This window comes from Cryptotermes secundus, unplaced genomic scaffold (genome assembly GCF_002891405.2).
Source record: "Cryptotermes secundus unplaced genomic scaffold, Csec_1.0 scaffold143, whole genome shotgun sequence".
NCBI classification, from domain to species: Eukaryota; Metazoa; Arthropoda; class Insecta; order Blattodea; family Kalotermitidae; genus Cryptotermes; species Cryptotermes secundus.
The window spans coordinates 304,087-329,444 of record NW_019741301.1 but is presented as its reverse complement, the minus strand read 5'-3'; the positions used below and the strand labels follow the sequence as shown (position 1 = coordinate 329,444).

Here is a 25,358-nt window from a genome sequence, read left to right as displayed (position 1 = left end):
ACGCTACTACATAAATGGATACTGTTATAAATAGTTTATACAGAATTGGGGCCCTAAGTAACATCGCAGCAATAACGCTGTTGAACGCAACGAACGTGGAAAAAGAAACTCCGTGGTCTCTAGTCCGCAAGCGAACTATACCGACCGAGCGACCGCCGTTTGTCGGCGAAGTTAGTGTCAACTTTTGCGGATAGAGGGTGTTGTGTGGTCAGCGCTAGGGATCCCCACGGCCGTTATCTCGGTTTTCTAGAACGGAGTCGCTATTTCTTTGAAATAGCTCCTCAATTATCCTCGCGAGGCTGAGTGGGCCCCATTCCAGACTCACTGCTTCTCAGAAAATCTTGTAGCGCCGGGAATCGAACCTCTGGATCTGCAGCTAGGAACTCTGACCACTAGACCACGGAGGCGGTCTCGAATGAGGAAAATCACACCGAAATCCACGGCGGCACGTGGTACAGGTAGACTATAGCGGAAGCCCACTACGAACATAACCCACGGCCTCTTGAACATTCTCGCTTTACCCTAGCGATATGCTCGAAGTTGATCCCAATGTACTTGGAAGTGGAAGGGTCAAACATTCTGTTAACTGCCTATTAACTTTCCTTGCTGAAAGATTCGTCGTCTCAGCACTGAAACTTGGTACGAAATATTCACGCAGAGATGACCAAAAGCCCTAGAACTCAACAGTGTTTCAACGGAAGGGCATTCATAACTTTCGTCTTCACTCTTTGCCATTTTGTAACCTCCAAAATTGGAACATGGATTTCAATCAAATACAATTTGTCGAGTCATACTCTTTATCGAGAGAAGCCGGGATAGCTCAGTCGGTATAGCGACTGGCTATAGGCTGGACGACCGAGGGACCAGAGTTACGAGTTCCGGTAGTTTTAAGAATTTTCTCTTCTCCACGCCTTCCAGACCTGCTCTGGGGCCCACCCAATCTCCTATCGACCAAGAACCGGGGGTAAAGTGGCAGGGGAGTGAATCTTACCACTCACCTCCAACTAGTACCGAGGTCAAGAAAATGTGAATCTATACATTCACTCCCCCATACGCCTTCGTGGCTTAGTGCTTAATTAGTTAAGCATAGGGACAATTTTACTTACTTTACTTTTAATTTATATATTGTTTATCGGTGGCACTATGCTACAGGCCGGTAGGTCGGGGGTTCGATTCCCGATGAGGTCGTCGGATTTTTCAGTTGACCTAATCCTTCCAGCTTCACTATGACCCTGAGGTGGAGTCAGCCTCTAAGAGAAATGAGTACCAGAAATCTTCCTGAGTGTAAGGGGGCCCATACACGTACGAGTCTGGCTCGGCGAGGAGCCGGGCTCGGATTAATTTCACCACACACGTATGAGCGTGGCGACCCACACACGGACGAGTCTGGCTCATTGGAATCTGAGCCGAGCCAGACTCGTATGTGTATGGGCCCCCTAAAGGGCGCTCGGCCCATAAGGCTGGTAACCTTACTGCCATGTACGAGTATAGAGGCCTCGACAACTCTCAAACCTATGGGCCTCCACGGCCTGTTAACAGGGATAGTTTTACCGTTTAGTTTTGTTAACTTCAAAGCTCACTTCACTTAAGGGCTTAGGTAGGATTCGAGTCGAGAGCCTTTTTAGTGGAAGTTCACATGCGGCATTGCTATTATATGACTGTTATCTTGCTAATTCAGTTCAAGATTTGTTTTACCAAAGAACCCAAACATGAGGGTTGCTCAAATGAAATCTGTTTGATCCCCCTAAAGAAAACGCCAAAGGATTGTGCATTTGGGTCGTACTTAGACGTCCAGGCTGTGATAGTCCTTTGATTACAACAGCAAATCAGCAAGTACCGTTAACGGCATCTACTCCTTAGCCCAGAATAATCCTCGACCGAGTTTCAATTGAACAACCCATCGGCGTGTCTCAGATTGTTCTGGATGATTCGGTTGAGGTTCAACATTTAGTTCGATTTGCTCCAGATAATGAAGAAGGAAGTCGTTTAATTAGTCGTAAGCCTAACTGTTAAGTGTTAGTCTAAATATCGACACAATATGAACCGGCTCAAGATATTTCTATCCAGAAAGATGGATATTTCGAAAACTGCAAACATATAAAGTGCAAGATTTGAGGCTTTCACAGCGGTGACTATGAAGAAAGCAGTCTTCTGGGATTTGGCACCGTGTATATGTGGTGTTAACCAACGTTTCGGAGAAACGTTCCTCCGAAACGTCGGTTAACACCACATATACACGGTACCAAATCCCAGAAGACTGCTTTCTTCATATAAAGTGCAGTTTTCTCATGTTAAGTTTTGAACCCATTGTCTAAGATACGTACTATCCTCTAATAATGCCATTGCCATAATTCAGTTGTGTTTTATGTTTATTTACGTCATGAACTCAATATGGCGGTACCGCGTCCTTCCGAAAGGGCAGCGACCTTCTATCAGACTGCACAGCACCAAACTCCATAAGATGATTTTTATATCACAGTTAGAAGCTGAAATCTCACTGTATAAGGCACTTAATGACAAGGCGTAATACAGGGTGATTCTAAATTATTGTCGGGGTTTCACGTGGCCTATAATTCTCATGCTGTAAATAATAATAAAAAAACTGCTTAAGGAATACGAAAGTGTAACTCAAAAAGTTTTATTATTTATGGAATCTACTGCAGAATGCTAAACAATTTCAATATGCGCTTTTTGTGTCATGGAAACATTCTTATTTTGTTGTTTCCAGTTCGAAAATTTTAGACCATGGGAACCCTGACAGTAATTTAGAATCATCCTGTATATCTATATCGAAGTTGCGTGATAGTATAGAGATTTAATTTGAAACACCAATTTTGTGCGAGTACTATGTTTGACAAGACAAAACCAAAATAACTTTCATCGTTGCGAATCGCCGAACAAACATTTTCCTCTTGAGGCAAATAACTTAGAAATGTATTACCTAACAACTCATTCGGTATAGCGATGGGCTACAGGCTGGAGAGCCGGGGTTCGATTCCTGGCAGAGGCAAGAAATTTCTCTCTACTCAACATCCAGACGGGCTGTGGGGCTAACTAAGCCTCCTATCTAATGGACACCGTGGGCCCTTTCCCTGGGAGTGAAGTGGCCGCAGCGTGAAGCTGACCACTTACTTCCATCTAGTGCCGAAATCAAGAATGGAGCTATAACTCCACTCCCATGAGTCGTAATAGCGTGGTGTTTAATTACACGTATTGATGCATGGAGACATCTCACACTTTGTTACGAATCCAGTGTAGTTACATGGGAATTTAGCTTAATGTGTCTTGTTGATGCAGCCACTAGCCTTGTGATTCTGCATGACTTTTATATTAACCTGAATGCCTTGACGGTTAGCAACCCCAGTCACACTGTCGTATGGTGGACTGCAACTTATTGCCATGTGTAGGGGTTTGTGTGTGACTTACAGGTGGTTGTGGATTGGATGATTGTATTTATTGACACCTTATTCACACAACTCGAGACTACAGGCAATTAAAGCGCTATCGCTGATCTACACACTTTACACTTCACCGTTACACACTCACTAAGGTTCTCAGTCTTCATTAGTTGTATCCTGGCAACAGAATTTTAAGTCTTACCATCACTTCAATTCACATACGAAGTCTTCTTTGCATAGACTAATTCCTCTCTTGTCATTATTCTGCAACTGACAACTCCGAAGACGCGACTCAATTCAATTCCTCTGCTCCCAAGCTCATATCCCGGCAATTCTTATCAACAGAACTCTTCTTTAGAACCACTTTGCATGCACCCCACGCAGAAAACAGAGCCTCTTTCTTTTTGGGAAGGCACGTTTACAGCGCCTTTGTATAGCAACGGAAGTTACTCGATTGTTGGTTCCGTATTCGTTGCGGCGGGAATGTGTTTACCGAGCTGTTACCTAGCAATGGATGTCTATTATGACTTCACTATTCCGTCTTTCGGGGTTCATGTCACAGTATGACTCTCGCGTACGTTTGCCATGGAGCCTTACTGAAGTCCGTCTAGTCTACGAACAGGGTTACACCAGATTTTGCCCAGGAACCCTTAAGTAAGAAAATCCCTCTGTGCGATTGGATTTATCACCTGGGTACGAATACCTAAAAGTATTTTTACCATAGAATCTACCACCTTCTAATGATAAGGGCAGCGTCATAGCTAAAGCGGTTAGTCGCTGACTTCCCATCGCGGCGGCCCGGGTTCGATCCCGGATCTGGTCAAATGGGATTTGTGGTGGACAAAGTGGCGTTGGGGCAGGATTTCTCAGAGTACTTCGNAAAAATAGTTTTGTTAATGTGTATTTAAATTCATATATAATAATATAATTTTAACAATAATATAAGAAGAAAAGACGCACCTACCATACTATTCAGTGAGCAGCATGGGCATTTTCCTCGGGGTTAAAGCCGCCGGGACGTGAAGCAGACCACTGGCTTCCATCTAGTACCAAAGTTTAGATACGTGGATCTAAACATCCACTCCCCTATACGTCTTTGTGGCTTGATGCCTAATTTAGCAAAGGGACAAATTTACTTTACTTACCAATATAGAAGAAACATTAGAATTTCTTATCCGGATAAGCTTTTCGGGTTACCTGTGTATGTTTCAGGTTTCGTTGTCACTGGCGTGTCATAATCTCGAGGTAATACCCAGAATTCGCTTCAACAGCTGTAACTGTTACGTCATAACTAACTGTCTTGATAGAAACTAAAGTCTGGTCATGAGCTCCACATGAGGCTTGGCACCAAAACGAACTGCCAATCGTAACTTGACTTTGACCTTCACTAGGCCTTCACTCCACTCACCGTGACCTTAAAAATGGTAGCAACACTGCTCACTTTCACATGGTGTGGATATTCAGAACCTGATGAACATCAACATTCAACCAGACTGAAGTCTTAACATTAGTCGTTACATAACAATTCATAACATCTGCAAGAACAATTTGATTACTATGTGATTGTACAAGCCTGCGCGAAAGAGGGGTAATTGAAGGGGAGACAGAACAGCGGATTGAGGGAGCCCGTTACGATCCACTCCAAAGCAGAAACCAGCTGCCAGCAGCGAAATAAATTGTCGTCCGTTCCGCCCATGCGCGAAAATTGTTTTCTGCGCATGTGCCATCACATTGTAATCGAGCTCTACATCGCGATGAGGAATGATATGAAAGTAACAAGACTGAACTCATCCTGGAGTAGGATTGGTGAGGAATCTGTTCGAGTTTCAGAGACTTTTTTGGACTCGTTGTTAAAGACCTAAATTTTAGTCCTCCTAAGAATGGAATCATGACCATCTTTGGAGGAGGAATTGATTGTTCCATACTTCCTTAAATTAAACGTGCGGCCTATGTAGGAACACTTCGTATCCTTGAGGTGACCAAATTGAATTTCCGGCAAAAAAAAATCAATTTACAAAATAATAATTGATAAATTTAAAAAGCTAAAATTGTTTCTGGCATGTACTGTCTTCGCTCGCTTGGAAACCGGGACCGTGGGTTCGAATCCCACTCAGGGCATGGATGTTTAGTTTGTGTGTGTGCGCATTTTTCTGTGTTTGCGTACAGGCAGAGGCCTTACGACGGGCTGATCACCCGCCCAAGGAGTTCTACCGAATGTGTAAGATCTATAAAAACCGAAGTGAACGGAGAAGTTCATGGAGGTAGGCCTAGGCCCACTGGAGCTGTAGTGCCAAGGGAAAAAAAAATTGTTTCTGTGCTTAATTAATTAGGCAATTAAGAAGTATACATTGAAGACGTATGGGGAGTGGAGTTATAACGCCACCATTCTTGAACTTGACATTATATGGAGGCGAGTGGTCGACTTCAAGTTTTTGGCGCTTTCCCCGGGGAAAGTGCCCCTGGTACCCGTTGGATACGAGGTGGGGTGGGCCGCATAACCGGTATGGACACCGTGGAGTAGAGAAAAACATCTTGACCCGCCGGGAATCGACCGTCTAACCCGTCGCTATACCGACTGAGCTATCCTGGCTGCTAATAATGGTGGGGTGGTGGGTTCAGACAACAACGGTGAAGAGATTTAAGGCTTAATACTGGAACTAGCTACAAGTATAATGCGTCAATCTTGCAGCTGCATGGTTAACGTGACATCTAATGTGTAACAGCCGGACTATGAACATCACTGTCTTCTCGGATGTGACGCCGTGAAGTCTGATAGATGTTTACCAAAGTTTCGAGGATTTCCTGGCTCCACATACCCTGAAGATGACTGTTAAGGTTATGGCTTTCTGGAATGTGACTTGGTGTAATAGTTTCTTGGGGTGGGGTGAGACTGAGTCCACTTGGTACGTCGGCCACTAAATGACGTATTGTACCAGACCCGGATGATAGATGATGAATGTGGAACAGTCGGTGGAATGAGAATTGGCAGGGGAAACAGAAATACTTGAAGAAAACCTGCTCCGTTGCCACTTTGTTGTCCCAGTGACACTTTGTCCGCCACAAATCCCGCATAACCTGACCTGGACTCGAACCCGGGCCCCCGCGGTGGGAAGCCGGCGACTAATCGCCTGAGCTATGTCACGGCCAGTATAATATATTAGATTATTACCAATTTTTGCCTCAATCTTCAGGGCATATGGAGTCAGGAGGTGCCTCCGAAACGTTGGTAAATATTTGCCAGTCTACACGGCATCACATCTCCAAAGTGATAGTATTCTTCATAGCTACCGCTTTGAAAACTTCAATTCTCACGGAATATCAACAGTGGTCTCCATTAGCGTTCATTCCTACCCGTAATAGCGACAGTGTGTTATTCAGTGACGCAGGGGCGAAATTTACGAAACTCGTAAAGGTGCCATGACGTAAATATTTTCGAAACGTATTAATTTCAGACGTTTCGAACACAGAGTGAAGATATTTGACAACAGGGTTGCTGAGCAGAATATTTGGGCCGAAGAGAGATGAAATAATAGGAGGCTTGAGAAATTGGCATAATGAGGAGCTTCATAACTTGGACTATTCGCCAGGTATAGGCAGAAAAATCAAATCAAGGGATAGTGAGAACTACACACGAAGGGGACACAACATGGACGCCGCAAAATGAAAATAACACGGAACGAAGAAAGTGTTCATTCTCAAACAAACATATTTTTGTGCGAACGACGATGGATCATAAACTGAGGGTGTTTGAGAACAGGGTGTTGAGAATATTTGGAGCGATGAGAGGTCAAGTGACAGGAGATGGGAGAGAACTGCATCATGAGGAGCTTCATAGCTTGTACGCTTCTCCAAGTAGAGTATGCGCCAAAAATTCAGTACTAAAATGAAAAGACGTCCTGCTGACACCACTGTCCATTCATGTGAAGGCCCCTTGCACGACAGAACCTTCTCAAATCCTGAAGAAATGGTCCGATCACCATGTCCCTGTAGCATTCTTGCGTGACGGTAAGAGCATTGCCTTCCTCATCCTTAATGAAATAGGGGCCTAATATACCGTGTGCTGCGACGGCGCACCATACCGTCACACGTGTACTGTGTGGCGGTTCCTGGACGATAACATCTGGCCGCTCAAAACCAAGGAAGCGAGTTGTCTCGCGACCACTTCCGTATGAGCGGAAATAATACTCAACTATGAATATTTTTTCCTCTGTCAAGAGACCCATTTCCAACAACTGCACAACACAACTTCCTTTTCACTAATGGGAACACATGCGGCTGGAGCTATGCCCCGTCGACAAACGCACATGCGCGTTCGAGATGCGCGAGTTTCAGTACTGCACTTTGGCGCATACTGTATAATCAGAATGATCCAGTCAAGGAAGATGGGATGTGGAGGTCATGTAGCACGAATTTGGGCCAAGAGGAATGCATATAGGATATTGGTGGGATAGCCGGAAGCAAACAGACCACTGGGAAGACGAAGGAGCAGGTGCGTGGACAATATTAAAATATCTTAGAGAGATAGGATGGGATGGTATGGATTGGATTGATCTGGCTCAGGATAGGGATCAGTGGAGGGCTCTTGTGAACACGGTAGTGAACCTTCAGGTTCCATAAAATGCTGGAAAGTTCTTGAGTAGCTGCAGAATTGGCGGCTCCTCAAGAAGGGCTCAGCTCCATGAGTGAGTGACGATGTGCAATAGCATGGGATGCACTGACATACCGGTACGAACCGGTGCAGTGCGGCAGGTTCAGTTGCTGAACAGTTGCCTGAAGATGGTCTTGTAAGGTCCAAATATGTTGCTGTTAAATCTGATTTTAATGACATTTTAAAATAAAGGAGAGACTATGAAGGGTTTACATTCCTTTAGAGATTGAAATGAGTGAACGAGGAATCAAATCAAGGATAATATTAGCAGGGCATGTAGGAGGAGGCATGGGTAAGGAGATGAACATATAGCTTTTTTGTGGGAAAGCAAAATGGAAAGAAACCATTATGAAGACCTAGTCATAGGTCGGAGGATAACATTTAGATGGATCTTATAGAAATAAGATGGGGTAATATGAACTGGATTGTTCTGGCTCAGGATGTATGTATGTTTGTATATAAAGGCTGGGCCATAAAATCCGGCCTTCGCACTGCGACTTTCAATGATCTATTGTGCTTCCCCTTTGGATTAACCCTGTATTAATCCTACACTTCGAATGAAATGTAGGACTTTATTTATTCTGGCTCAGGTTAAAGACCAGTTGAGGGCTCTTGTGAACACGTAATGAACTTTAAGGTTCCATAACATGCTGGGACATTCTTGAGTATCTGAGAGAATTGTGGTTTCTCAACAAGGACTCGGCTCCATGGGGTTACTTAATTATTAACTGTCTTATCAGCAGCTCAGGTTATGTAGTGTCGAATGATAGTAACTAATGACTTGGATAAGAAAGTGGAGGGAAGCGGTCGTGGCCTAATTTTAGATATATTTACTACATCAGTTTTCTTAAAGGCACTGAGGAAACCCTCTGAATCAGGATATCCTGTTTCTGAGCCGTGTTTCGAACCCGGTACCTCTTCAATAAAAGGGAGTGCTATTAATTTGAAGGCGATTTTGTTACTTTGCGATGTCTTATTTAATTTTGTTCGATACAGGCTGCGGGGCCCACCCAGGGCTTTTTCACAATGGATGCCGGGGATCATTTTCCCCGGGTATAAGGCGGCCAGGGCGCAAAGCTGACCACTCCCATCTAATTGCTTATTATTATGGTTCCTCCAGGCCATTCAGGGCTCTGGTCTCTTATTCAGTTCCGTAATCATTTTACAGACGGTAGGACTCCTTGCGCGAGTGATCAGCCCTTCGCAAGGCCGCTACCCAAACACAGGAGAACACAAACACAGAATAAACGAACACACATCCATGCCTTGAGTGTGATTCGAACCCACGATCCCAGCGTCCTAGCAAGCGAAGACCGGGCGGATACTGTGACCAGCCTCCCATCTAATGCTGAGCTTAATAATGGTGGAACTCCAAATCTACTTCTTCGGTCTACAAAAACGAGATTTACTGCCGTGGGTGTCCGTTGCGCTGACTACGCGACACTATCTGTCCGCTAAAGTTGGCACTAACTTCGCAGACAAGCGGCGGTCGCTCGGTCGGTCGGTATAGTTCGCTTGCCGACTGCTGGCCATGGAGTATAGCTCTACTTAATGCGTCTACATGGCGTTGTCATTAATTATTTACGCACAGGGATTATTTTAATTCACCAAGGTTTACGTGACAAAGGCGTAAGAAGCTTAAGCTTGTTTGGCGCCTAATGGCAGAACAAACAATGAATACAGAATTGGAAAACCTAAGGAAGGTAGTCGACGTGGCATAACCGAATTTGCTTGGAGGGACTGAGAAATATCGCTAAAATTCCCATTCAATATAGCTGGATTCTGAGACGAGATTTGAACCCAGAACCTCTCCGGGCAGTGCTCCGAGTAACATGATTTTGAATACTTCTACCTTCTGGCATATAACACCGTGACAGTCCGTTGAAAATCAACAGACTTTTCGGAAGAACATATGTCCACCTTCGGTGTCGATTAATTAGATAACTAAAAAACTAAAAAAAAAAAAAAACATGCAAGCGGAGCAGATTTTGTTTTGCAAAAGAAAATCCGAAACTTCATCTTCTGTATTCAAAGGGTTGGTACAGGTATGTTTCTATTTTTCATATAGTGCTGACTGTACATTTAGCTTCCAAGGAATTAGTTCCACCCTATCTTTCCCGATTTGTGACCTCACCCTTCCACATTCCTCTTTTTCACACCTTCATACCACACCCCCAACCCTATTCGAGTGAATTGGGATGGAATGAAAACGGAACTACATGACCGCCCCCTGTATCATTGAGGCTGGCAACTCCACAAGAGGGGATTAGCATTGAGGCAGGGGTGTCAACCTTATGTGTCAAATTATTTCGTTGCTAATGTCTATCTACTCTACTATGTATCTACTCACTTACTTACCTACCTACCTATGGCTCTACAGCCCTTGTGGACCTTGGTCGCTTTCTTTCTGAATCTATACACAGTCGGTAGGACTCCTTGAGCTGAGGATCAGCCCATCGCAAGGCCGCTACCTGCACACAGGACAACATAAACACAGAATAAACACACAGAGAAATCCATACCTTGAGTGGGATTCGAACCAACGATCCCAGTGTTCGAACGGGCGAAGACGCTTCATGCCTTAGTCCGCGCGGCCACTGTGATCGGCTGTTGCTAATATATAGGTAGCAAAAAGTGAATCATTTTACAAATGATAAAAATCAAGATTTCTGAGCCTTGTAGCGAAATTCACTAAGGTTATGTAGAACATGTGTTTGTAGTAAAGTTGTCCCTGTGCATAATTAGTTAAGGGCTATCATATGAAGATATTCGTGACCTCGGCACTGGATGTAGGTGAGTGGTCAGCTTCACGCCCTTGCTGTTTTACCCCCGGTACCCACTGTATAGGAGGTTGCGTGGGCCCCAGATCATGTCTGGACGACATGGAAAAAAAAAACAGTCTTGCACTGCGGGGAATGGAACCCAGGCCGACCAGTCCTTAGCCTGTCGCTATGCCGACTGATCTCTCCCGATTCATCGTGTGTGTGTTGTACATATGCAAAAAAGTTGACCCTGTTTGCTGTCAGATTGCAGACAGTCGCGCTGATATGGTCTCCACGTAACGCGTTTTGTTTTCTTTTAACTTTATCATGTACGGAGTATGAGAGTGTGCGCCTCAGCGCTTTGATGAATTGTATTCATATTCGATATTAGAAAGTTTATCCCACGATAGTTACGTGCCTGGTAAATAGTATGAAGACTAGCTCCAAAAGTAGCGGCTCTTGAAGCGGGCATCAAAACACAAAATTGCTATTTTCTCGGAATAGACTAGATCTATTTGTATTAAATTTCGGTATTTTGTGGAAAACTTATCTCTACATTAAACTGCATATGTGGTAAACTTGTCCCTGTGCTTAACTAATTAAACACTACGCCATAAAGGCGTATAGGGGAGTGAATGCATAGATTCACATTTTCTTAACCTCGGCACTAACTGGAGTTGAACGCTCAGCTTCACGCCCCTGTCGCTTTAACCCCAAGTAAAGAGCCCGCAATATCCCTTATACACGGCTGTTAGTTGCCAATGGGTCTACATGTCACATTATTTAAAATATTTAAGTCATAAATTTCTTATAGAATGTTAAGGCTGTGAAGTTTCTAACCCATGAAAATGGTTTTGTATGAATGAAATATATCAGGGTTTTAACAGCATTTAATCGACTGAAAGAAATAAACTGAATCTACTTACATGGGAACTGCAGATCGCAGTGGCCGAGCGGTCTAAGGCATGAAATGTCTTCATCCGCTCGAACGTTGGGATCCTGGGTTCGTATCCCACTCTAGGCATGGATGTTTGTCTGCGTTTATTCTGTGTTAGTGTTGTCCTGTGTTTAGGCAGCGGCCTTATGACTGGCTGATCCCCCATCCAAGGAGTCCTACCGACTGCCTGAGAGTAAGAAACTGAAGTGAAACGAAGCGTTTCAGGGATGCCCTGTGCTTCAGAGGGAGCAACAGGGATAGATAGATGGTAATTTTCTTCCTGTTCTGATATAGACGGTGTATCGGGAAAATAAACCCTTCAAAAGATGGCGCACAGCGTCCACTGCGAATCCGTGCGTGTTACCGTGCTTGGCGTATAGATCGCTTAGGAACGGAGCCCTCCTTGTCCGCAGATTGCGCTGTGCTGCGCCGGATTGTGACGTAGAGCCTTGTAGGCGGAATCAGGACTGCTACGTGAGTAAGATTGTTATCGCTTTACACGATGTATACATACCAAGCAAGCCGGCTGTATCAGTGCCATCTCTGCCTTGTATTTCGGAGATGTCCGGTTCGAATTTTGGCCAAGACACTTACCGTACTATCCTGACTAAGGTTCTTCGTAATTTCCTTCAGTTCCTCTGAGACCGAACGGGTAGTTAGACTTATAATCGGGACACCGACCATGACGGTTCAGATTTTCCGCGGCTTTCCTCAGTCCCTCCTGGCAAGTGTCCGAAATATTTTCAAATTTCATTCTCCATCATCTTAGCATTAAGCCCGGCCTCCTGTCAACTGGGTACCGGTGTATCTTTCCCGGAGGATACAGCAGCCGGAGTGTGAAGCTGACCACTCACCTTCATGTAGCACCGAGGTCAAGGTGGAGCTATACCTTCACTCCCCCATACCTCTTCATAGAGTGGTGTTTAATTAATCTCAGGGACAACTTCACCTTGATATCAGACACTATATGTACAGAGCTAATGATGGCGTTGTAGGTAGAACGACCCATAAAGTGTTTAATTCGGCCTCTCAGGGTAAATTCCGAGATGGTGCATTAAAATTGGTCACTACCGATTCCATTCATTAAAATCAAATAATTTTAAGCTGTATAGAGTTAAATAACAACATCGTTAAATAAATACTAATTATGTATAATTCTAAGCATTGAGTCTTCTGCAGACATCCCATAACCCTGTAGTAGTATTTTGGGGGACGGACTAAAGACGACACTTTCAAAAGAATCACAAATGACCATGGCTTTGCAAATTTCCCTTGCCGTATTTCGAGTGTGTGTGCTTATTATAGAGACATGCTCATATCTATCAATCTGTCTGTCTGTCTATCCGTCTGTCAACCTGTCTATCTATCTATGGTTCCTGGTTGATATTTCAGTTTCTTGATCTTTTTACACCGTTGGTAGGACTCCTTGGACGGGGGATCAGTCTGTCGCAAGGCCGCTTACCTGTGCACAGGACAACACAAACACAGAATAAACGCACACACACATATATCAATGTCTCAGGTGGGATTCGACCCCACGATCCCAGTGTTCTAGCAGGCGAATACAGTTCACGCCGTACACCGCGCGGCTGGCTACTGTGCTCGGCATGGCCATCTCTAGTTTTCAATTTGTCTTGCTTCTCCCCTGTGCAACTTTTGGAACGCAGGCAGGGTTTAGGGTTCCCATTTGGACCCATCCACTACATTAAGATTCAGTGTGACATTTGACCCCAGAATCTTTCATCTCTCATGTTACTTCGACTGACTCCCCCTCACCTAACATTCCTTGACCTCCTGCGGTGTATGGATGGACGTGGAAACGCAGTGAACCCTCTGGGAGCCCCATCCAACCACTTCTCTGGTCATGTAGGAGTTATGCAGTGGGCCACTACAGGTCGAGCGGCCCCGGATCTGTGCAGCGAGCTATCTGCTATGACCGAATATGAGACACGAACTTGGCGCCAGGATACTCGGCCAATGTCCTCAGGACTGGGGCTCGAAAGAGAAGCAACTTTTTTTTCCAGCTATTTGTCAACATTTGTAATGTTACTATTTAGTTTGGGCATTAAAATTTGAATGCAACGCACCGCTTGGAAAGTTCAGGTGTGTATGAAAGGAATATGTTAAACCTCTGAAGCCTGACGAGTAAGAAGAAAAATAAATAATAGGGGTGGGGTAATGAGAAACTCGACATTTGGGNGGGGGGGGGAGACAGAAATCAACCATGATGATAGAGGCGAGGAGATATCTGAAACGTTGGCTTTTTAACTGAACACTGACACAGCTGATCTCCCAAGAAAGTTTCAGCACATTTATTCGCCGTAAAACCTTCATATATTACAGAAAAATTTTGCTTTGAAAGTTCCCAGGCAGTGCTCGTTAGTACCTGTGGTAGAGATACGTTTCAGATCACTGAAGTTAATCTAAATCATATTAAAAAATTCAGTACTTAACTCAGAAAAGTGAGACTGTCTCCATTTCAAAGAACAGATCAGTGCTGTTCAGGGGAAAAACATTCCGTTTATTCTGAGAATTTTATGAAATCCATAAATTTAAACTGACAAGCGCTGAGTCTGCCTAGAATTATGGCGTTAGGACCGGGTGTTGTGAACAGGGCAACGGAAACAGGTACAGTCCCTATCGTAAGAAAATTGAAACATAAGGATACATATATTCAAAACAGAGCATTATGATTTAAATTTTAAAGTATTCGTTTGCAGGAACTGTCCTTCTTAACTTCACAAAATTTGACAGCACTGTAAATTACATTCCTGATTTGGCCAATCAATAATCTACTTTGACACGTCATGTTTCAATAACTAGAAGTCGAACTGTACAGGTCTTGAAAGTGACAGTATTATTATTTATTATTATTGGAGGGAGTGGGTTTCCCCATGCACCGTGACCAGTGGTCTATTGTACGTCCCCCTGTGATATTCTACCAGTCTCTATACCCTACCGATACTGGTGCGTGCCATCAGTCCCGACTCAGCCAGCGAGTTCGGCCTGTACTGGCTCAGCGGTATCTAGATTCTTCCCCCATCTACCAGAGGCGTTAGAGACTATTGTTTGGCGGGAAATGTCCGTTATAATTTGGCTCAGAGGCCTCCTTGAGGCATGAGGTTCTTTTACGTGCCGTAAAGCTACGACATGGGACCCACGGCTTAAAGTCCCTCCCGGAGGACTTGTTCCCTGAATTTTTCCGCCCTTAAAAATTCCACGACCTCCGCCGGGTTTGAACCCGCGTACCTTGAGTCATGAGGTGAGAACGTTACCCCTAGACTACGGAGGCCTCTTAAAGGGACAGTACATTATAATAATATTACTTAATTCCTTATAGTTCTGAGTTTCACAATGAGCGTAATTTGCTTTGTAGGATTATACAGTGTGGGAAAATGTAGGTTTCGAATATTAAGTCAGGAGGTATATACGATTACCACTGCAGTTTAAATCATTAAATGGTGCTAATAATCATATATTTTAGCACTCTCTTGTGTTTCATCATGTATAAGATATTTTTAACACAACACATCAGCGATCGTATTGTCACTTAGGAAGGTAAATACTGTCTTATTACTGACTAGAACTCACATAGACGTCAGCAGACACAAAAGCCGAACAATATACACCAAACTTAAAGTAGTGAACACAACAACTGACTACAACACAGCAAAAATAACAGTGACGCTATCAACAGACGCACAATGAGCTAGGAAAATATGATGCAAAATAATTCAGAGTATCTAAGATCTAATATTGTGACCTTGACAAGTGCCTTTTTCGTGGCCACCGCTCCTATTGGACCGCATCGAGCTCTGTTTCCCCTTCCACTCCCCTCGATCCAAGTGACCATCCTTCTTTGAGCATGCGCAGTACACGCTACGCTCCGGAAGGAGTAGGTAGGAGCTTGTAAACCAGATCGTTGATGTACGTTGCAATCCAGAAGAAAACAATTTGAACAATCATCACCATAAAGGTCTCGGTACTTATTACAATGAAATTTAATTAAAATATTATTTTATAAACATTATAAAGAATATGTAGATTAATCATTAATTTTTTCATCTTAAAAATTATGATGATAATCAAAAATACAACATAACAAAACAGTACCGTCTTCTGGGCTGCAACTTCATGTAATTCAGAAAGAAACCGACGTTTCCAAGGAATATATCCCGTACATCTTCAGGGTCCAAAAAGCCAATAAAGAAAGCAGCAAAGTGGAAATATAAGATCGAAGGGCTATATCTCTCCGAAACATTGGGTTCCTCCGGAATAAACGGCTTTGCAATCCAGGCGACCACACCATTCATAACCCATGATGTGAAGACCTTAAACAAAAAATTAAAAAAGAATATATCAAATTGCCTAAAAGCAATATGGTGCTTGGTGATCTTGATGATGGTCTTACTGATGTAACCCACTCATTCACCTCCGTCTTTAATACAACTTAAAACTGTCCACAAAAAAAACACCGTGGCCTGTAGTCCACAAGCGAACTATACCGACCGAGCGACCGCCGCTTGTCGGCAAAGTTAGTGCCAATTTTTGAGGATATGGGGTGTCACGTGGTCAGCGCAACGAATCCCCACGGCCGTTAATTTCTGTCTTCTAGACCGGAGCCGCTATTTCCTCGAAATAGATCCTCAGTTGTCCTCACGAGGTTGAGTTGAGCCCGTTCACCTGCTCACACTGGTTCCTCATTCGCGGATTTTTCTACCCTGAAGATGGAGGCGATATGTTCCTCCGAAACGTCGGTTTACATTGGATCTACATGGTGCCGCATCCCAGAAGACGGCATTTTTCATAGTCACCGCCGTGAAAACCTCAACTCTAACAATAACTGATGTTTTCCAGAAAGAACGTAGGATTGACAGACTATGCAGTTACCGTCACTCACTGCCCACACTGTGCGTGATCTGCCGTGGCTTTATCTACATCGAACAAGTTGTACAGCAGATCACAGTGGCCGCTCGTTGTAAGGCATGCACTGTCTTCGCTCTCTCGAACGCTTGGATCGTGGGTTCGATCCGAATCAAGGCATGGATGTCTGTCTGCGTTTATTATGTATTTATGTTGTTGTGTGTAGGTAGCGGACTTGCGACGGGCTGATCTCCCGTCCAAGGAGTCCTACCGATTATGTGTAGAATTAAGAAACAGAAAAGTTGGCCAAGGTCCAACAAAAATACTGCAGATAGACATGTTTTACGCTGCTTAACGAAACCAATCTATTCCTATGTTGTGCAGATGTCCAGAAGCTGCGAAGTGAAGCCCCTGGTGTTGATGCTGGTGTTGATGTTGGGGCGTGGGATAAGATGTAAAAGGCGAGGGGCTGTTTTCTTACCCCCCGATAGCACAGGCCTCGTTGGGACTCCGCCAGCAGAGAAGCCGCTTCTACCCCTTAAATTTTGGGCCAACCCACGGAAATCGCCTCTGAAACCACGACGTAGGGACTTAGATGAGCCAACATTACTGAGACTCATGGGACAGGACTTCGATTCCAGATGGATGAGGAGAACACCTCCCAGCCACACATATATACAGGTATAAAGAAATGCTGCCTTGTGGCTAGTAGTGAAATTAGAATACTGTTATGTTTATGTGTGTCGTGTATAATGACGCTGTATCGTTTGTAAAACTAGAAACTAGAGGACTGTATTGTTCATTTGTTGTTCATTTTCTAGCACTCTCTTTTGGCGTAATGATGGCTTTGTGAAGCACGCAGGGTTCGAGAAGATGTCAAAGGAATGTTGTTCTTGTCTCGTTCTTATTCTTACCTTCTTCTCTCTTCCTTTATCACATTTTTCTTCCTTTTTATTTCCTACTTCTGTCCTTCCATGTCCTCTCCCTCCCTGCTACATATTCTCCTTTTCTTATTCCAATTTATAACCCATCTTCTTTATCTCTTGCCCATCTCTCTATTCCACATTCTCCTCTTCTTTAATTACCTTTTCCTTCCTGTTCTTCTCTTCTTTATTTCCTTCCTCTTCTACGTCTCTGCTCATCTCCCCCCCCCCGCAAGAAATAACAAGAATTTCAAATTTACTGTATTCAAGATGCGCCCTTTATCCCCTGCGCAGTTTGTAATTGTGACGGTGGGTGAATTATTACATCACTGTTATAACGCACGCTGTCCACTCTCGTCTGCAGGTGTTCATTGTTGTTATTACAGACAGATTTTTTTTAAATTTTATTAGCGATGGTTGGAATCAAACCTGAGACCTTCTACAATATGAGGCTGGTATTCAGAAGTTTATGAGGTCGATATATCAGCACTGGCACCCAAACCACACGGCACTACAGGCCAGAACGCCGTAGTGGTCACTGAGTTTGGCCCGTACAACTTGGGAACTATTCACGCAACTGTGAGTGAGCCAGTGCGCGTTGCCTGTTTCAGGACGGCGGTGCTGTCGACGCCGAAGACCGCGCTACTGTGAGAGCGCTGCATGAGATGGCTGGGGAGGAACTGCAATTGCCTGCCGACTTGGTGCCCCCCGAGTATCGGGCAGCGGTTATCGCATGGTTAGTCCGCCGGGCTACCTGCCCCATCCGCTACGTCTGGGGTGACCTGGGCCCCTATTTCTGGCCACGCTGGGTGCGCAGGGGGGAATGTGTTCATGACGCTGGTATGTATAGAGGCATCCCTCAGAGAGACGTACTGCTTGAATTCACAGTTGTATATCACAGATCAACCAATGATATCTGGGAGCTATGTTTAAAATACATTTATTTCGTAGTTTAATTATTGAAGCCTTATCGACTGAATATCTTAAATAAGGTCGAATGTGAAAATAATTCTGAACCCTCCCTTACATTATTTTCCGAAACATTATCAACTAAATAGTTTAAAATAGAATAATTTGAAAATAACAGGGGCCAACAATTAAGGTATGTGTGATTTACTGCTTGAAGCTTCATAACTTGTACTCTTCTCCAAGTATAATTAGAATGGCCAAGTCAAGGATGAGATGGGTAGGATATGTAGCACGAATTGATAGAAGAGGAAAGTATATAGGATATTGGTGGGAAAGCCAGAAGGAAAGAGACCACTGGGAATACCAAGGCGTAGGTGGGTCGACAATATTAAAATGGATCTTAAAGAGACAGGATGTGATGGTATTTATTGGATTGATCTGGCTCAGGATAGGGACCATTGAAGGGCTCTTGTGAACACGGTAATGAACCTCCGGATTCCATAAAATGCTGGGAAGTTCTTGAGTAGCTGCAGAATTGGCGGTTTCTCAAGAAGGGCTCAGCTCCGTGAGTGAGTGACTTACTGCTTTGTTTATTGACGTTTCATGAACTGAATAGGTTAGAATGGTCAAGTGTTTAAATAATTTTGAAACGTGTCTTAGGAAACGCATATTTTGTTATCTTATTTACCGAGGTCTTATCAATTGTATAAGGTCTGAAGCCATCATGGCGGCTAATATTAATAGAATCATCTCGGTCTATCAGTTAAGTCGTTTGATTACATATTACCGGCATTTAACTAACTGACTATTTTATTACATTCATCAACTGAATAAGTTAAATGGTTGAATGCGAAAATAATCTGAATCTTCCATTAAGATGTTTGTTTTTTCGAATCATATCAACTGAAATGGTTAAATAATGTTGAGTGTGAAAATAATTCCGAACACTAAACTGGGAATTTGTGTCAGAACGCGGCGTAGTCGGTATAGCGACTGGCCATGTGATCGTTGATGGAGGAATCGGAGTTCGAGTCCCGGTAGGGGCAAGATTTTTTTCTTGTCCACGTCGTCTATACCGGTTTTGAGGCCCATCCAGCCTCCTATCCAAGTGGCCGGGGCGTGAAACTGACCACTCACCTCCAACCAGTGCCGAGGTAAAGAAAAAGTGGAACTATACGTCCACTCCCGCATACATCTTCATGGCGTATTGCATAATTTATTAAGAACAGGAGAAATTTTACCTTTATTTTTACTAGGTCGTAATTAAGGAACCATCCAAGCATTTCACGGAGGGAGGAGGAAAATCACGACTATGATCAGGCTATGAACCCGGTATCTCCGGAATAGGAAGCGTAATTGCTAACAACTATGCGGCTATCGATAGTTTATGTAGTACCCTACAGTCGCTGTAGTGAAGGCGTATGGACTGGCCGGTCGAGGAATCAGAGTTCAATTCCTGGTCGGAGCAACAGATTTTTCCTTTCTACACAACATCCATACCGGCTCTGTATACCCACCCAGCCTCCTATCCAGTTGGTACCAGAACAATTTCCTAGGAGTTAAAGTGGCCAGGGCGTGAAGCTGACCACTCACCTCTACCTAGTGCCGACGATAAGACTCCCCATACGTCTCCATGGCGTAATTAATTAAGAATAGGCACAACTTTGTTGACACGTGTACGAGGACTCCGGATAGTTCAGTCAGTAGGCTGCAGTCACTGGAAGATTGTAAGGCATAGATGTGTCTCTTTCCCACCGCGTCCACACCGACTCTGGGTCTAACCCAGTTACTATCCAACAGGGTAGAAAGAAGAGAACTCTGAGAAAGTCCTGAAAAAGGCAGTTTTGTATTTATCCTGAAGGGCCAGGCTAGACGCAACATTTTACAAGACATTTATTTCAGTTTAATTTGGAGGGATAACAAACTAACACACAGTTCACCGTTACATTTTACGGACTGTGAATTCGACTTAGGAACCTCACGAATGCAAGTTGAGAAGGTAAGGAACTAGTCACGAACCTCAAAATTTCGGTTTCGTGCGCAATGGAGCTTCAGATGGGGAGAGAAAATAGATACATCGCCTTGCCCATTCGGCATCTTCTCCGGCATGTTTGTGCGGCGGCTCAGTCTCGGAGTGTTGTGCAGGCGTTCCGCGATTTAGAGCTAATATTGCGGAACGTATACTCGTATTAAAGAGTCGGGCTCTACATTCATATGATACAACAGGTAAAATTACATTTTTTATTTTTCATGAAACGTAAGTAAGTTTCTTTTAGAACACAGCGGTTTCGTTTTTGTATTTTATCTTAAATTTAATAAGATAAATTTAGAAAGAGTGTAAATGGACTTAACATCAGTGCCATTACTGTTGTGATACATTAAAGTGACATGATGTACATGACGCCTATGTTAAGATATGTCATCTTATGATATCTGCAGGTGCCGATGCAACAAATGAGGGCCGAAACTCAAGCAGGAGCGGTGTAACTCGCCCGACACCATGCAGTTGGCCACCCGGTATGTTCTGCGTGCCCGGAGTGGCCAGAAACCTTCAGATTCTCCGATGGCACTGCAGGTAATTGCCCTCAGTTGACGGTTTCTGCCATATTTGTTCGCTGCAAACACGATCTCAGTACTGCCTGTGTTACTTGCTTCCACAGTAAAGCATATGCCTTTCTTATAAAATTAATTTAAAATGGAAAGTGTTTGAGAACAGGGTAGAAAAGGTAAAGCTACTCCTGTAACACGCCGTGAAGGCCAATAGGGTTGTGAGACGTCGAGGTTCCCATACTTTCTAGATCTGTTCACAGATGGTGGTGAGATTGTCAGTCTTAGGCGCCGGCCGCCCTTCACCCCCCAGGAAGACTCCTGGTACTCATTTCTGTTAGAGGCTGAGTCGATCCCAAGGTCATAGAGCGGCTGGAAGAATTAGGTCAATTGAAAAATCCGATGATCTCATCGGGAATCGAACCCGTGAGCTTCCGGCTTGTAGCATAGTATCTCAACCAACTAAGCTACCGCTTGCCCCCTTGAAAACGGTGACCAATAGAATATTTAGATTTACGACGCAGGAAATAACAGGCGGATGGAGAGAACTGTATATCGCAGGCTTTCGTGACNCCCCCCCCCCCGGAATAATATTAGAACGATGAAATCGAAGGCAAAGAGACGACACGTGTAGCACACGTGAGAAGTGCATATATCGTGTTGGTAAATAACCTGAAGAAAATAGACCACTTAGGTAACCAGCGCGCGGATGGGATAATAATATTAAAGTGCATTTGAAGAAAATATGGTGGAAGGATGTAGACTGGATTCAGAATAGGGACCAGAGGCGGGCTGTTTTGAGCACGGTAAAGAACCAATAGGTTTCATTAAACGTTGGGAAATTTGTGATGAACTGAGAAACTATTAGCTTCTCACGAAGGACACTGCTCCTTGGAGTTGGTGTCTTCTGACAACAGAACTCTGCTTAGTATCGACTTCCTTTTTTCTCTTGAGCTTTGTAAGGTATGAAAATCCTCAAAATGTCGCGATCTTTTGCTTGAAAATAAACAAATATATTGTGTTCTCATGACAAAATATTTTCTTATTAATTTTATATTCATATTAATTGGTCGATAATTATACCTGTGTATTTGGTTATTGGTTCAGAACTTGGTTTGATACTTGTTACTTAATAAATGTTCAACCTTAACAATATTTTGATAAGTTTTTTATTTATATTAATTATATGTCACAGGAGACAGTGACTGTGCACTATTTTGCAAAATTTCTGTATGCAGGCCTACTGAGAAAAGCAACAAGTAATCATCTCTCAGGACAGATTTTTATATCAAAACTTTCACACATTTTTCATGCAAAAAAGGCTGATCCACAGCAACTGTTTTGACATGTTTCATTACATACAAAATATTAATTTTAGCTTAGATCTAGGAATTATATGTTTTACTTTTCTGTTAATCACTGGTAGTTACAGATCATAAAAAAGTTTTTGCATTTAAAGCAAAGGTCTCATAAGTGACAATAAAACTGAATGACTTAAAAGTGATCAGTTTTGTTTGTTGCTTATTCCGGCGTTGAAGTCTCCCACCATTAACTGTTTCTCCAGCTGACTACTGGCACAATATCGATACAGGTTTAGAAATAAATATTTGCAATACATCTATGACGTTTCTATATTTACTCGTGGGTGGTGTCCGAATTTCCTTCCTAGAGAAAACATCCAGTCTTCAAGGGACAGATGTCAGAAAATTTACTTACAAACTTACATTTAAGCCATAACACTATTCTTACTGATTGCCTTAGATAAGATAATATTCTTTAAATGTCTGCATTTTTATTAATATTTTGTACATATATGACAGTCTCGATAGCTCAATCGGTATAGCAACGTGCTGCACGGCCGGGGTTCTATTCCTGGCAGAGGCAAGAAATTTTTCTCTTCTCCACTGCTTCAGAACCGGCTCTGAGGCCCAAATTTCCCGGAGGTTTTATCCCTATAGTTAAAGCGGTAGGATATGAATCTGACCACTCATCTCCATCCAGCGCCGAGGTCAAGAATGGTAGAGGTGTACCTCCACTCCCCCCACATGTTTTCACAGATTCATTAGGCATAGGGGCAAATTTAAGCTTTAACTTTTACACTGATATTGTTTCGCAGACGGCGTCTGTACACTCACATGAATAACATTTCATGTTGCAGACTGAGGAAGAACATGAACGTTGGAAGCGGTGCTAACAGCAACAACGTATGGCTGTTGAGGGGTGGCACGAGTCAGCCTATGGTGGACAAACATCACAACAGTAGCAGCAAAAGCAAACGTAGAAAAAGATACCGTTGTCAATGGCTTAAGGTACCTTATCCCGTTCCTGAGGACTGCGTCTGCTCCAGCTAGTCCTGAACACTTCTGCTTAGCTGTCGGCTACACCTACTAGTCTGGTCAGTGCTTTCACGTACTTCCGGTTTATCACAAACACTCCCAATTCAGCTAAGGCTGATTGCCTTTGTTTCATGTCTTTAAACGGCCTACACTCCCATTAACCCTCTAAAACACAGTAACTACTTGTATACGTACCAGAGGCCATGAAATAGCTCAGGCAGTTAGTCGCCGGTTCCCCACCGCGGAGGCCCGGAGTTATATCCCTGGTCAGATCATGTGGGATTTGTGGTGGACAAAGTGGCACTGGGGCAGATTTCCTTCGAATACTTCGGTTTCCTCTGCCTATTCACATTCCACCGCCTGCTCTACATTCATCATAATCATCCATGGCTGATGCAGTAGGCCTGTTAGTGGCCGACGTACCAAGTGGACTCAGCCTCAACCCCCCCCCCCCAAAAAAAAATATACATACCGCCTGCTTTAACATTTGGAAAGTTCTTAAATATACCTGGTAAGTGTATTTATATGTTTCATGTGATTATCAGAATAAAAAATGATTATTTATCTATATAGTGTTCACTTTGACTTTGTAATGCATACAGTGTTTTCTGAGTGATAGGAATTGAGTGTTTAAGTGTTATGTAGATAAACAAGCATGCGCTAAAGGCTTAAGAAGACTGTATTAGCTCCAATTGGTAATAGCGGCACATAACTATGTAAACTGACTGACTGATTGATAATTCACACTTAAGTAATATTTGACATCATTTTTCTGTATGTACGAGTAATTGTATGTATTATTTCTTCAGACTTTATTTTAAAAGTCATGATTTCCAGTTGTGAAATAATTCAGACATTGCAATAGACATACTAATTCGGAATCAACTGATCTTTTCTTAATACAATCGAACTATGACACATCTCCTGAAGGCCTTCTTTCAAGTGATAGACATCATATGTTCGCTGCAATGACCGATTTTGTATTTATCTAATTTGGCGTCGAATAAGAGGAATGGATTTTAAGTACATATATAATGGATATTTTTCGTTTCATTTTTATTTCAGAACAGCGTTTCGGAAGCTCGATTTATTTCCGTCATTAGAAAAAAGTATGAAACGTGCTGTTTTACGGGCATAAGTCAGACAATATCACCCTGCCAGGATTCTCTTGCCTAAAGACAGAAGCAAAGTCAGCTTCCGAAGCGTTTTATTTCACCATAAACTAAACCTGATCGTAGTTTTTCTGTATTATATCACTGCATACTCTTACGGTTAGCGCTGGTTCGGTGAACCATGCTGACAGTTTTCGAGCTTGAACTACGACTCTGAAGATGGAGGTGTCATTCTTCTTCGAAACATAAGTGTCCGCCTACAAGATTATGTGGTGTGACAACCTTTAAAACCTCAAAGCCCGTAACAAGACTGAGTCAATGGAGAATGTCCAACATGCAAGCTGGAAGGTCATGGGTTCTATTGCCGATGAAGTCATTTGGTTTTACAATTGACCTAATCCTGCCAGCCGCACTATGGCCCTGGGATCGACACAGCCTCTAACAGAAATAAATACCAGGAATCTTCTTGGGTTAAAGGGCGTCCGGCGCTTGAAGATGAGGAACTTACCGCCATCTGTTATCTGATGGTCTATAAAATGTGGGAGCCTCGATGTATCACAACCCTATGGGCTTCCACGGCCTGTTACAGGGATATTTTTTTTTATTTATGTGTCAGTTTACCTACACATCTTCACTATAAATCTTTAGACTTAGGAAATACATTTCCTTATCGTATTTCACTCACAGTTCTTATAAGAAATAGACGGCAGGAAGGCCTATCGCCCGTAAGTTCAACACTTCTGTTTTCAAGGTCATCCCCTCTTATCCCTTACCAAATGGAACGTGTGAGAGACTACTGCGCTTGTGTAGTTATATGTCAATTTAACGCTCTCTCGTGTTATTGACGTTCTGACACACGAGCCATTCATTCTGCACGTGTGTACTCACGGACTGGCATTCCAGTGTCATTCGGATGTGCGCTT

General features: G+C 43.3%; 1 protein-coding gene across 2 annotated transcripts in view; it reads left to right on the top strand.

Annotated features, from left to right (window-relative positions):
* LOC111872694 (noggin-1) overlaps positions 1-24,362 on the top strand; it is a 94,543-nt gene extending 70,181 nt beyond the window's left edge. For both annotated transcript variants that reach the window (XM_023866820.2, XM_023866819.2), the window contains exons 2-5: positions 16,993-17,289; positions 18,143-18,371; positions 20,880-21,015; positions 23,146-24,362. In XM_023866820.2, coding sequence (XP_023722588.1) covers positions 16,993-17,289; positions 18,143-18,371; positions 20,880-21,015; positions 23,146-23,338 — 855 coding nt within the window. In that variant the 3' untranslated portion in view covers positions 23,339-24,362. The remainder of the gene's footprint in view (positions 1-16,992; positions 17,290-18,142; positions 18,372-20,879; positions 21,016-23,145) is intronic.
* Positions 24,363-25,358: the final 996 nt, after the last annotated feature.